At 51.7% G+C, this 14,477-nt stretch overlaps 1 protein-coding gene across 5 annotated transcripts in view; it reads left to right on the top strand.

Moving 5' to 3' along the window:
• Nucleotides 1-14,477, top strand: part of Fbln2 (fibulin 2) — a 59,862-nt gene that overhangs the window by 17,599 nt on the left and 27,786 nt on the right. For 4 of the 5 annotated variants that reach the window (XM_085840292.1, XM_085840290.1, XM_085840291.1 and 1 more), the window contains exon 2: nt 3,029-4,320. In XM_085840292.1, the coding sequence (XP_085696418.1) occupies nt 3,042-4,320 (1,279 nt within the window). In that variant the 5' untranslated portion in view covers nt 3,029-3,041. The remainder of the gene's footprint in view (nt 1-3,028; nt 4,321-14,477) is intronic. The other variant, XM_085840289.1, reaches the window with a different exon arrangement.

The following is a 14,477-nucleotide window of genomic DNA, read 5'->3' as shown; positions in this document are numbered from 1 at the left end:
CTATTTACTGTTTTAAAGAGCCATGAGTGCCTGGCACAGGTGGGAGCAGACCATCTACCCTCAGGGCCATCAGCTCTGGGAGGCTGCCAGGCTGCATGTCTGGCTTGCTGGTGGGGTGCCCGAGTGCCACCAGCAAGCCTCTCAGGGGAGGCAGAACACAGTCCCTAATAGGGGTCCCAGTCCGTGTTTCCCTGGGTGAGAAACAGCAGAGTGAGTTGGACACTGTAGTTCCCAGTCTCCTGTGTGCCCAGACTCTGGGAGTTGGGAATGGGGGTAGGGGTGGTCTGTGGTCTGAGCTACTGCTCAAGGGTTCTGCTTACCAGGGAAGAAGGGGATGGCTGAGCCTGGGATGGGAGTAGAATCTGGTTTGGTTCTGAGTGGAAGAGAGAGAAGACCTTTTCCAGGAGATTTAGGTGTGACTCTTTACAATGAAGCCCCCTCCCCCGCTGAGATCTTTGATGCAGGAGATGGTCTTCATCAACAGTTTTCTCGTCCAAACTGTTTTAGTAGATGGCAGATGTAAATACATACATCTTACTAAGGTTGAACCAGGGATTAAATACCTTTTGTGGGAAGGAATGCCCAGGAAGGGAAGCTCATTGGCTAAACACTCAGGCCTATCTAGCTACCTCATTGGCATGGAGAATTCCAGGTTTTTATGCTCCGTAACCGATTGTCATGGTCTTCTCGGTAGGGCGTCATGGTTACGTGTTGCAGATCAGGTAGTTTGGCAGGGAGCTGGCTCCTTGCCTGCCATTCTCAATTCTGAGATTCCCCAGGGTTTGAGCCTGCTCAACCTTACCAGTTCTTCTGTCTGGTGGCATGGTCCACTTGCCCCACAGGAGGTCAGCCAGGTGGCCCATCTTACTAGCTGACAAACCCCCAGTCCCTGGATGTGTCCATCACAGATCCCTGATGCCTGCAGCTGGTGCCTGCAGCTGGTACCTCCAGCTGGTAGTGACCAGCTTGGCATTATTCCATTGCTGCCTTCGGGGCTCAGGCCATGCTGACAGACCATACTTACCCTAGCTGGTCTCAGAGGGAACTGGGCAACTCAAGCACATCCATTCTTTGGAAAGCTCAGCGCTCTCTTTACTCCTCTTTCTTGCCTCAGACCTTCGAGAAGTTAGCATCTTCTTAATGTTTGACTTGAGAGCAGGGCGTGGTGGTGCAGACCTGTTACTAGCCCAGTACTTGGGAGGCTGAGGAAGGAACATTCTCTCGGGTTCAAGGACAGCTGTGAATACAATGTGAGATCTGTCTCTAAATAGAAAAGATATCATCCCTTATTATTATTATTATTATTATTTTTTTTTTTTGGTTTTTCGAGACAGGGTTTCTCTGTGTAGCCCTGGCTGTCCTGGCACTCACTTTGTAGACCAGGCTGGCCTCGAACTCAGAAATCCGCCTGCCTCTGCCTCCCGAGTGCTGGGATTAAAGGCGTGCGCCACCACGCCCGGCTCATCCCTTATTATTATTATTATTTTTTAAAAAGATAAATGTTGAGGTTCAGGGATGATACTTCGTTGTATTTTCTGAAAGATAAAAAACAGGGCTGGGCTTGCTCAGTTAGTAAGACAGGCACCAGCACGTGGGCTCAGTGCCATGTCCCTGTAACTGCAGCTCTGGGGAGCCAGACAGAAGGAGTCCTGGGGCTCAGTGGCCAGCTAGGCTAACCTAATTGTCAAGCTTTCAGCCAGTGAGGAACCCTGTCTCAAAGGAGGTAGACAGCGTGTCTGAGGATAAAATCTGAGGCTGTTCTTTGTAATCACCCACATGTGCAACAGGCATGCTCACACATGCACACGTGTGCACACATGGGTGTTCCCCCCCCAAGATGTGTGCATGCACACTCACACACACACATCAGACAGGTACCATCAGAAAGCACTGGTGGTGTGAGAGCCCCCATTTGTGACTTCAGGGGATTGTGGTGTCCAGAGGGCTGCCCTGACGCTGAGTCACCCGCTGCCTGTGGGGACCTGTAACTTTTGTAGGAGGGAGGATTGGTGGAAAGATGGCATATGAGTGGTTGTGGAGGACTTTGAGGATAGTGTGGAGAGAGAGGCTCCTGCAAGCCAGACAAGCCATACGTATGGAAGTGGTTCCTAGAACACTCTGGTGTCCCAGTGAGTCAGAGAGGCATGATGGGAGATGGATAAGCTGGGCCTCAGGCAGGGCAGGTGGGAGGTGTTGTGTGGAGCAGCAGAGCAGTGAGAGCCAGTCTTGGCAATGGACAGGACAGAGATGGTGATTCGGCAGGAGGAGGTGGCAAGAGAGTCCCAGGTTGACCTTGAAATCCCAGGGTCTCATGGGATAGATGATCTTGAGCTCTGAAGTCTAAGGGCTGGGGATGCAGTAAACATGAGGTTGGATGTTTGGGCCACCCTTCAAGGGGTATGTTTCTACCCAGCATCCCTCACTTCACCCCTTGACTAGCAGTCAAGTGTCTGGAGAAGGAAAACTGTTCTGGTGGCTGTGTGCGGACGTGGACTCACCCCCCCACACACACACATATGCACACACACACACACACACACACACACACACACACACACATACACACGCACATCAGACAGGTACCATCAGAAAGCACTGGTGGTGTGAGAGGCCCCATTCGTGTCTTCAGTATGTGTGCAGGATAACCCATGAGTGTGTCTGGGTAACCGGACAAGGAGAGGCCACAGCGATAGACTGAGTGAGTGTGCACTAGTGTGTACTCGCCTAGCTTTACCTGTGTGTGAGACTGTGGGCTAGATGGTTCAGAAGGCTCAAGTCACCCTGAGCACACAGATTCCATTCCAGAAGCCACATTGCTTCATCTCCTGAGTGCACACACTCCTGTTCCTGTATCTTCCCCGTATGTGTCTGTCTCTGTGTGAGAGCAGGGCTGAGGGATATATGAGTGTGGGTTAGGAAGGCATGCCTGGAGGTGGAGATGGTGTGTGCTATGTGTAGACATGTTGGGGCATACACCTCATCTCTCTCTGTGTCCTTAGTGTGACAGGCTTCCTCTCTGTTCTCCTAGAGACTCCTGAGACATGATGCTGCTCCAGGAATCTGCAGGAGTGTGGCTGGCCTTGGCTCTGGTCACAGCTCTGACTCCGAGCCCAAGCATGGCCGTCCCATGGCAGGATTGCACAGGTGCCGAGTGTCCCCTGCTGGAGAACTGCATCGAGGAGGCGTTGGAGCCAGGAGCCTGCTGTGCTACCTGTGTGCAGCAGGGCTGTGCCTGCGAAGGCTACCAGTACTACGACTGCGTACAAGGAGGGTTTGTGGATGGCCGTGTACCAGCCGGCCAGTCCTACTTTGTGGACTTTGGCAGCACCGAGTGCTCCTGCCCACCCGGTGGTGGCAAGATCAGCTGCCAGTTCATGCTGTGCCCTGAGCTACCACCCAACTGCATTGAAGCTGTAGTAGTAGCCGACAGCTGCCCGCAGTGTGGCCAGGTGGGCTGTGTCCATAGTGGCCGTAAGTATGCTGCTGGCCATACCGTCCACCTCTCATCCTGCCGGGCTTGCCACTGTCCTGACGCTGGTGGTGAGCTCATTTGCTACCAGCTTCCTGGTTGCCATGGGAACTTCTCAGATGCTGAGGAGGGTGACTCTGAGAGGCAGTATGAAGACCCCTACAGCTATGACCAGGAGGTGGCTGAGGCAGAAGCTACTACAGCCATTGTTAACGAGGTCCAGGCAGGTGCAGAGGGCCCCCCAGCTGCTCTGGGAGGAGGGAATCTGCCACCGTCCTCCATCAGAGTAACCCCCTGGCCAGTTGCCCTCCCCAGACCCACAGCAGCTGCTGCCCTGGGTCCTCCAGCACCTGTGCAGGCCAAAGCCAGGAGAGTGACATTGGACACTGAACAGGATGAGGAGGAAGAAGAAGAGGACACACTAGTCACTGAGCCACCAGCAGCAGGCAGTCCTGGAAGGCTGGACAGCCTGCCTACAACATCCCCAGCCAGACCTGGTCTCCCTGTCCAGGAGAAGGAGGCTGAAGCTAAGGCAGGGCCTGAGGAAAACCTTATCCCTGATGCCCAGGTCACTCCTCGAAGTGTCATGCAGGAGGGTGCTGCACTTCTGCCAAGGTCAGGCCTGGCTGCTCTCAGTCCATCTCTGGCCACTGACAGCTCTTCAGAGGACCCAGTAAAGCCCAGCAGTCACCCCACTCTATCTACACTGCCACCTGACCGAGCCCAGGTCTCACCCTCTCCAGAGACGCCTGAAGAAATACCCCAGCATCCACCATTGCTACCTCGATTCCGGGCAGAAGAAGACACAGACCCCAACTCAGTACATTCTATCCCCAGAGGTGATCTTGATGGTAAGATCCATTTCCTGTGTTCCTGAAGGGCCACCGAACCTGGAAGGAATAGTCGCTGACTATCCTAGCTAGCTCCTCGTAGCTACCGTCTCTCAGGCCTGAGACAAAGTGATATGAGTTGATAGAGTTTCCCATGGCTGCTCTCTTGCCAGCCTCAAACAGCGTGGCATGGGCCAGGGGAGGTCTCGGCAGCTGCCCCCTCAGAGATCTGAGACAGGGACACAGAGAGGTCCATGTTCTAGGAGGTACAGGGCCTCTGGTGGGCTCTGGCTGAAGGCACAAAAGGTTTTCCTCATCAGAATAGAGCCCAATCCTGCCTACTGGAGTCCAAGGGTGTCTTAGTAGTAATCACAGGGCTCTGCAGATCGCCATGGCCAACTGCCTCTGAATGCCTTCCTACAGAAGCCCAGCTGTGGGCTGGTGGCAGAGGGGGCATGTTCTGCTGTGGCTCTAGCTCTGCTGCTCCTACTAGCCTGAGTCTAGTTAACTTAATCTCGATGTTAACTAGTCCTCTCTTCTCGATGCTACTACAGTGGCTCACACCTTATACAAAGTAGAAGCTAAGGTCCCTATGGTGACTACATGTCCTTCTCATCCACCCAGTGGCTCCTCACTTCCTCTTCTAGCTCCTCATGCTCCCACAGTCAGCCCAGGCCACTAGGTTCTTGACCAGGCAGCCTCTGCCCCAGGGCTTTTGCACTTGCCACAGCTTTTGCCTGAGATGCTCTTGGAGGTGTCTGGATGACTTGTTTGTTCTGTGCCGGGTCACCTCTGTGACCCTCCTTTCTTCCTGCAGCTTTGATCTCTCTCAGTCACAGCTTACATTACAGACAGGATGACTTCAGTCCTTGTTTATTGCTTTTCTGGAATTTAGAATCACACAAGCCAAATTTTGTGCTGAGCCCAAGGGTTCCAGCACCACGCGCACACAGTTGGTGCTTTATAAATGTTGCATGCTGGATGGAACTGGTGGGAGAACCTGTCTACCCCCTCTCTCCCTCATTCTTCTTCGCACCACTTGGTGCCTATGATCCTCATATCACTAGTACCTCTGCTTCCAGCCTACTTTCCTTCCTGGGACTCCCTGCCTGAAGCCTGCTGGAGAGGCATGGCTATAGAGGAGGCCTGGGACTGCCTGGAACCAGGCCCCAGATGTTCTCCACCCAGCCCTGAGCCTGGAAGTGCAGGGAACAGGGATGGTCTAATGGAGTGCATGCGTGTATGTGTGTGTGTGTGTGTGTGTGTATGTGTGCGCTCACGCGCGCGCGCGTGTGTGCACGTGCGTGCGTGCTCAGTGCCTGCAGCCTCTGGGTTTCCAGAATAGAAACAGCCCTGGCTTCTCAAACTGCTTGTGTCCATTGGCTCTGTAGGACCTGGGACCAGTTTTGCTCACTTGAGGGATCTTTGTGCCTGGCTTTCTCAGATGTGTTTGAGCTATGGTGTTGATGAAGGCTGGTGGAAGCTAGGTCTGGAGTACCTTCATCAACTGCAGGGCCATCCTAGCAGGGACCCAGCTCATGCAAAGGCCGGGAAGACTCTAGTGAGCAGGGCCAGGCTGGCATTGCAGCGTCAGCTGGAGAGGGTTCTCAGCCACTGTCCTCTTGCTTAGCCTTTGGTTGAGCTCACCATGGCTACCACTTCATATGTTGACTCCATGACCACGGACAAACGGCTTGGCCCTTTATACCTCAGTTCCTCCATCTGCAGACAGTGTAGACACCCTGCTTTGAGTCTGTTTTGAAGCTGCAGGGAGCTCATTTGTGGCTGTGGTTGGCATGAGCAGAGCGATCACCGAGGATTACGAGATATGGTACTGATTTTATTTCCATCTGTTCTTCAGCCACAGCTCTCGCCTTAATCAGGCATTTGTGGGGCCCTGACTATACCAGGGGCTGAGCTAGAGAGCAAGGCAGCCTCAGCCATTCCCTTAGGGGCCTAGCAGAAAGGAGTGCATTAAACAGATAAAGGTGCAGCCGGCGGGGCGTGCAGCTGGTGAGGATGGGTGACAGCAGGCCTTATGTGGGTGGGGCTCTTGATGGCCTGCCAAGCGTTTGAGGAAAGTGGAGTCTGGAACATAGGGTCTTCAGGCTGGTTTTGGACGGGAGTCTGGGGGCCATGGATGGGGGAGGGGCTAGAGAGACAGTTTTGCCTTACATGACCCTCTGGGCTTACTGAGAGGCAGGCCGGAAATGACCCCAGCCCAGTTGCCATGGCAGCCTTGAGGCCTGGAGAAGGTGGTTTCCATCCATCGTCCTGGCCTAACTGGGGCGGGGATCCTGCCTGGGAGTCAGAATTGTACCAGGGATCCCCACTGCCTCAGCTGGGCTGTCCCTGCCTCTGAGCATGTCCAGATGTGGCCTAAATGGAAGCCACATGCTTGCCTCTTCGAGCCTTGGAGAAGGGCTCTGACGTCTGTTTCTGCTGTCACTCAGAGACTTTGGGAGGGTGCTATCTCTGATGTGCTGGTATAGCAGAGGGAGCCACTGAAACAGCAGGCGGTGGCCCTGACCTTGAAGAGTCTCTCAGAAAGTCAGGCAGGAAAGAGTCCCTTCCTTGGGAGTCCCAGTCTGCAGGGCAGGTGTCTGCACACTGGTGCTCAAGTTTAGGTGCCAGGTTCTCTCTGTCACGGGCACCATCTTTTGGGCACTCGCTGTTTCATCCCCACCTAAGCCCAGAGGGTTCCAGAGAGCTCTGCCTTCTGGCTCGTGGGCACAGTGACAGGAAATGGCAGAATCGGCGTCATCTTGAAGTCTGCATTGCTCTGTCCTGTGACCCAGCTTCTGAGATGCTGAATAAAAATTGCGGAGTGAAACCCACATCTCCACCCTAGGGGAGCTCTGGGTGACCCAGTTGCTGACCCAGGCTCAGTAGTCACAGGTGTGAAGGTCTCATTGAGGGGAGGTTGGGGATGAGGTGGCAGTGCCCTGTGACCATCTGGGGCGGGGGTGGGGGGCTCTGACTCTTCCTGTGGATAGGGAGTCTGTCTTCTGGAGGACAGAGTAACTGTGTTAGTGTTGTGGCCACTGCGGGGGAAGGTGGTTCCAGGCATGGGGAGCATCTCTATAAAGTCTCTGCGGCCAGTTGAAATGAATTTTGGTTAAGAGAAACTGCTGTGACTGATATGAGGAAGAATTTTTGAGGAAGGGGAACTTGGGGCTCTGCTAATCTCTGTCCTCCCTACTGCCAGCTCACAGGACCTAGGCATTGGAAGTGCCAGGGCTGCTGGTGGTGGTGGTGGTAGTATGTGTGTGTGTGTGTGTGTGTGTGTGTGTGTGTGCTGGAAGAAGCCTGGGTGTTCTCCAGCTTCTCCAGCCTCTCCTGTTCTCAGCAAGGCCTGGCCTGGAGTTCACCAGCTGCAGTGAGTGTGCAGAGCTTCCTGTCCAGGCTTTGGAGACACAGAGGACCTCATGGTCTGTGCTTCCACCAGCTTTGGATACAAGACATTTGAGAAAAGAATTTGAACTGTGTAGACCATATGGTTTAGTCCTTATACCCTAAACAACAATGTGACAGCTGTTCACACTGCATAGTTACACGTGACTGTAGTCTAGAGATGATTTAGAGCATACAATGACTGTGTAGAGGCCAGGCAGGCTCGTGTATGGGACTGGAGCACCTGCTATTTGAGGCCTCTGCTGGGGCTTCCTGGGTCCACTGCCCTTAGGATCCCGAGGGATGACTGGGCAGTATGATCCTGGTGCCCTCCTCTGGTTTGCTGATCTGCCATCCTTGCCCTCATTGGTCTACTTGTCAGCTTCTCTACAAAACATCCTTGTGGTCATCATGGTCTGCAGATACTGGACATGTGATGAGATTCAGGATGTCAGCAGATCCACTTTTGCTTGGCACTGTTGATTGATAGGCAGGTATGGCCACATACCATAGGCTAGCCTGTGGGCAGGCAAGGAGAGTCCTTCCCACTGGTCAGACTGGTTGCTGCTGACCCTCCATCTCAGCTCTGGTGTTGCCACCAGTGGTTGGCAGTTGTACTCGGGCCTGTGACTCTGAGACCCTGCTTGAATCGTGAAGAGACAGCTCTGGAAGACACCATGAGGATATCCCATCCATAGAGTGGGAAACTGTCAGGGAGCTTTCCTAGAGGTCATAGCAGAAATGGTGGCAGGTAGACCCTACCTCCCTGTGGGAAGAGTGGGCTCTAGATCCCATGGAGGACTCACAGGTAGCTCATCTGGATTTCCTAGGCTCTATCCTCCCCGTTAGGTACTGGTTACATTTTACAGTTGTCCCTAGAGTGAGGGTTTGAAACCAAGGCTTGGGTTTCTTTAATTGGTTTGTTTTGTTTTGAGACAGACTTTCACTTGGTAACCCAGTCTCGATCTAAACTTTGCCTTTCTCCTGCCTCAGTTTTTCAAGTTCTGGGGTTGTAGGTATTATCCTATTTTCTCTCTGTGGTAAACACCTTGGAGAGGGAAGGGTTTATTGGGCTTACATTTTCTGCTCACAGTTCATTGAGGGAAGTCAGGACAGGAACATATGCAGAAACCACAAAGGAACACTGTCTGTTGACTCAAACTCAGACACATGCTCAGGTAGCTTTCTTATGTAGTCTAGACCCACCTGCCTAGGGATGGTGTTGCCCACAGTGGGCTGAGCCCTTCCACATCATCGATCAAGATAATCTCTCTCAGACATGGACTCAGGCCAGTCTCATCAACTGAAATTCCATCTTCCCAGGTGACTCTAGGTTATGATAGGTTGATAGTACAAACTACCCAGCACAGATACATTCCACCATGCCTGAAGGATCAAGACCATGGGAATCAAAGTTCTCTAAAGTTTCTGTCATTTTCATAAGTCGGATGTCCCCATGGTGTCTCCCAGGGCTGTCACTCCACCAGGACCAGGTTTCTCTAAATTTGCTGTTTCTTTAATGTCTTTCTTTAAAAGCAGATTAATTGAGATCATATTTATAACCATAAAGTCCCCTGCATTTAAAGGCATAGTGCAGTGACTTTTAATACTTTCCCAGTTATGCAAAAATCATTTAAATCTAATTCCAGGATATTCCCACCATGCTAGAGATACCATGTCCTGCCCTAGTGTTCACAGCCTCTGGCTGCTACTCACCTCTCTTTTGCCCACTGGAAGTGTGGATTCCAGATGGTTTAGAATACTCAGAAACCTCCCTACCAGGGTTTCCAGGCCACGTGCCACCCCCAGGGCTGTTGGTGGGTTGCCTCTCTACCACTCTCCCAAGCCATAGCACTGTGGTGCTTCTGGTGTTCTTCATAGATGTCCTCTCTGCCTTCCCCACCCGGTGTCAACTCCACTCTACATGGTCTGTTTCTGCTCTGCCTGGTCTTGTTTTTGATCCCCATGGTCTTGTCTCTGCTCTGTGGTCTCCTCTCTGCTCTATTGTCTTATCCCTGTTCCCCTTTGCCTTGTCTGTTTACCCACATTGACTTCTCTGTGCTCCACGGTTTCTCATGCCTGATTGGCTTGCTCCAGCCCATCCTAACACACATCTGAGGAGTGCAAGGTGGTCCTTGTGTGCAGACTCAGCACCAGCAATGCTCTTGCTTCTGATGCTATCCGTAGCCAGCCCTGTCAGGAGCCTGGCCAGGCCCAGGGACTGGATGAGAGGTACTTCAAAGTCCTTAGCAGACCCTGAGGGATGAGCAGTGGTGGGAGATTGGGCGAGGAGTCTCCCTAGACCTGAGTGTCAGCCCTCAGCCCTGTGGCAGGAGCCTCAGGGGTCCCCATCATATTTGCTCCCCACAACAAAAGCATTTTCCTTGTGATCCCCACAAGAGCTCTTGTCCTCTGGTCCTGCTGAGAGTCTCCCCAGCTTGGATGACCCAGCTCCTTCTCACTGTATAACCTTCAGGTTAATCACTTGGCTGCCCTGTAAAAGGAGTTTACAGTGGCCTTACTGCCTCCTTCATCTGCCTCTGGAAGGCAGTATTGATTAAACTCTGCAGGGCCCTTACCCCCATGACCATACAGTGCTTCCCAGCTTGGTACTGCATTACACTGGAAAAGAACCCAGTTTGACTCTCAGTGAGCGGATTCCAGCTCCCGCTTCTCCTGGATATGTGACCTCAGGCAAGGGACGCACCCTCTCTGAGCCTCAGTTCTGTATCTGGAAGATGTAGGAAGTCCTACTGATACAATGAGCAGCTCAGGGTGGCTGCCCAGAGCTGTGTGGTGTGTTTCTCCATGCTGTCTCTACAGCAGGGTTGCTATGCTCTACGAGTGCAAGGAGAATGGATTTGTGCTTTTGTTGGAACAGATCTGTGTCTGTTTCTGCTGGTCAGAAGCCTGTTCCTCTGGCTACGGAGCTAAGGGCTAGGCCTGCTGGGGTTGTGCCGGGGTGTTTAGCTGAACACTTCCTGCCCTTCCCTTGTGTTTGTCACTCCAGCTGTTTTCAGATGTGCAGCTGAGTGCTCCTCCCTGCCTGACCCTTTTTATTTTGTGCTCCACCTCCAGCTGAGTGCTCCTCCCTGCCTATCTCTCACACTGTACTCCCCTGACATCACTTTGGCATCTGTGTGCAGATGCCTGGCAACAAGGTGGCATTCTATTAGCAAGGGCAGGCGGCTAGATTATGTGTCAGGTACTGGGTCCAATGGTGGCTATGTATAGATATTTTCATTTTAGAAAACATTCTCAGGGGTTTGCTATCTTCATACCCATTTTATAAATGGATGACTGAGACCTAGAGAGGTTAAGGGAACTGTCCAAGGTCCCAAGGTCAATGAAGCAGAGAAATGTGCTGACTACCCACTTGGCCTTTTGCCCTGGTATTTCCTAGCCCTGTATGCCATCTTTCTGAGTTCTCAGCTATAATGTGCTAACAAATGTTCCCCTGTTGTCCAGATGGAAGCTCTGGAACTATTACAGGGCACTGGCAGCATTGGGCAGGGCAGGGCTGGTGCATAGCTGGCAGGCTGTGGCCTCTTCTCTAGCCTCTGGCCTGGGCAGTATTATAGCATGGAATCCAGAGTCCAGAAATCCAGATTCTCTGGAGTGTATGTGGTAAAGTGTGGGTAGCTAAGCACAGGTTCTGACTGTCTGCTCATGCTTAGGGAGCCACTGAGCTGGGGATAGGTCTCTGGTTTGCTTTCAGCCCCTATCCCCTCGTCTTCTCCACTCATTCACGGATATGGTATGGGTGCCTGGGGATCTGTAGGGGGCAGAGGTGAAGTCTTACCCTGCTGGGATGGGGTCAGCTGTGACTCAGTGCTGGGGGTCTGCAGACCTTAGGGAGGCTCCTGACCTGGAAGTAGTAGGGATGATGTGCTGGTGGGAGGTCAGATCTCATTGCATGGAAACTTCCGGGTCTGTTGTTTCTTGGGCTGAGAAGGCTGAGCATGATTCCTTTGGGTTTTCTCAGAAGCCTGGGATCTGGGACTTCATCTGGAAGCTCCCATCATGTAAATATTGGCAGCTCACTCAGTCTAAAGCACCAAGAAAGCTTGCAGTGGGCCTAGTCTTGCTGCTGTGAGTGTTGACTTTCTTACTCCTTCCCATTCCTAGGCACGCAACCAGAACCCTGAAGAGGCCAGGGATAGATAAGCAAGGAGCTTGCTGAAGGCCAGCAAACTCTGAGGTGTCACCCGGAGTCCTGACTCCATGATGACCCTGTCTAGCTATGCAAAAAAAAAAAAAGCCCCTGGGAAGCAGTTTTATGAAGGGGCCTGATTTGATCTGAGGGAACCAAGAGGATCCTGTGGTATAGGGATCGGTGGCAGTTCACTAGAGCATCAGCTCTGGCTTGAGGAACAGAGGCAGTCGGGCCCCTATGCCATGGACATCCCAGGCTTTCCCCCTCCAGGCCACTTTCCTGCTGAGCAATGAACAGGGCTGAACAGGGTGGAAGGCTTGCTTGGAAGAAAGAGGTGAGAGCAGCAGGCTTTGGGGAGGATAATCACGTATGCACAGTTAGCAAGGGATAAGGCACCCTCTTGTGCCATTTCCCAGGTATGGGCATAGCAGCACACTCCCTGATCTTTATAGCCTGTGGTTGTGTGCTGGCTGCTCAAGGCGTGAGGTGTGGACACCTGGAGAGAGGCCACATGACCAGTAGGAATCGGAAGCTGAGGCACCCAACAGTTTGGATGTGAACTATTGCCTAGAGCCTCAAATGGAGAAGCTTAGTCCCAGTTCAGTGCTGTGAGAGGTGGAACTTTTAGGAAGTGGAGCCTAGTGGGGTGTCTTTAGGTCACTGGGCTTGTGCCCTTGACAATGGGATGCAAGCTTTCTCTCACTTAACCCATAGTGGGCAGCTAGGACTGTTTGTGGGGCTGTTATCATCCAGTGCAGACTCATTTGATACTCATGGAGACACATGGGTACACATATTCTTACATTTGTGTTATATCCTGGGGAGGCTAAGACCACAACAGAATGAATGACTCCAAGTCTACTGTGGGTTTAGTTGGGGTTATGAGAACATGAACAACTTAACAGGGGGTGTGTCCCAGCAGCAATTGCTAACTGCTGGTACATCCTTGGGGGAATGGGCAAGGCTCATACCTCACTTCCACAAAGGAATGTTAGGAGGCCCACCCTTCAGAATTCACTGCATGCACGGTCACTGCTGCTTTGATTTCAAGGCAGCAATAGGGTTGTCATACATAGAAGACAGCATCATGCAACTCTCTCTCTCTCTCTCTCACACACACACACACACACACACACACACACACACACACAGAGAGAGAGAGAGAGAGAGAGAGAGAGAGTCACCATCCTGGCTAAGTTTATGTCAACTTGACACAAGTTAGAGCCATTAGAGAGGAAGAAATCTTAGTTGGGGAAAATGCCTCCCTAAGATCCAGCTGTAGGGTGTTTTCTTTGTTAGTTATTGTTGGTGGAGGGCCCGGCACATTGTGGGTAGTGCCATCCCTGGGCTGGTGGTCCTGGGTTCTACAAGAAAGCAGGCTAAACAAGCCATGGAAAGCAAGCAACACTCCTCCATGCCCTCTAAATCAGCTGCTGCCTCCAGGTTCCTGCCCTGTTTGAGTTTCTGTCCTGACTTCCTTCGATGATGAACAGTGATGTGGAAGTGTAAGCCAAATAAGCCCTTTCCTCCCCAACTTGCTTTTGGTAATGGTGCTTCATTGCAGCAATAGGAACCCTGACTAAGACACACATTTATGGAGAGTCGCCACTCGGTATCTTCAGGGAACTGATTCCAGGGACACCCCCGTCTCTATCTTGGGTACCAAAGTTGGAGGATGCTTATGTCTCTTATGTAAAACCCATGCATAGAACCAGTGTGAATCCTACTTCAACCACCTGGAGATCACTGGTTATTATGAGACAGGGTGAATACTATGTGTTAATAGCTGCTCTACTGTACTGTGTGGGGGAACAAGCAAAGGATGTCTGTGCACCTTTGCTCAATACAGATACAGGACTTTTAGAAATATTTTTTTATATTGAGTTGCTTGAATCCACAGCTGCAGAGTCAGTGGACAGGAAGACCAGCCTATGACATGTGCATTCTGGAAGCATTTCCATTCTTGGCCCTGTATCTTAAAACTCTAAAAAAAAAAAAAAAAAAAAAAAAAAAAAAAAAAAAAGATACTCTATCTAACTCAGTTAATTCCCTAAGGCCATGTAATGCTCTGCTTACTCTAATTGTTGCCCAGGTGGTCTGTAAAGCTTGTTTGGTAAAGGCTATATCTAGTCAAGGGTGATTAGCCAGTGTTTGCTTTACCTTGGTGGTTATACCGCTTGGGTCTGTTTTTCTGAAACACCCCTGAATACACACACTACTCTCGAGTGTCTTTTGATGTAGTGTAATTGCCAAATGTCCTATCCGAACTTAATTTGCAGACAGCAGCGCTTTGGATCTCCGTGGACAGCTTAGGGAGACAACACCTGTGCTCTACCCCACAGATAGAAACCAGGGTTCTCAGGTGTCGCCTCCAGCTTGTCAGCTCTTAGTCTCTCCTGGCCCCATTAAAGCCATTGTTCTGACTTGACAATACCCTGGCCTATTCTTGAGTTTATTTTGTAGAATGGCAATGATTTGTGCCTGTCTCTTTTGGAGGAAGGAAACACTTTGGGTCCTATCCACGTTCTTGTAAGGAGCAGTTAATTGCAGCCCCCGTTGTGATGGCAACTGGAATGCCTCAGTAGCATTCTGCTGTGGAGTGAATCATACTTGTTGATCTGCTGTGATG

This window comes from Mus caroli, unplaced genomic scaffold (assembly GCF_978045245.1).
Source record: "Mus caroli unplaced genomic scaffold, Mus_caroli_1 scaffold_7, whole genome shotgun sequence".
In the NCBI taxonomy this organism is placed as follows: Eukaryota; Metazoa; Chordata; class Mammalia; order Rodentia; family Muridae; genus Mus; species Mus caroli.
This window is presented reverse-complemented; position numbering and strand designations above follow the sequence as displayed.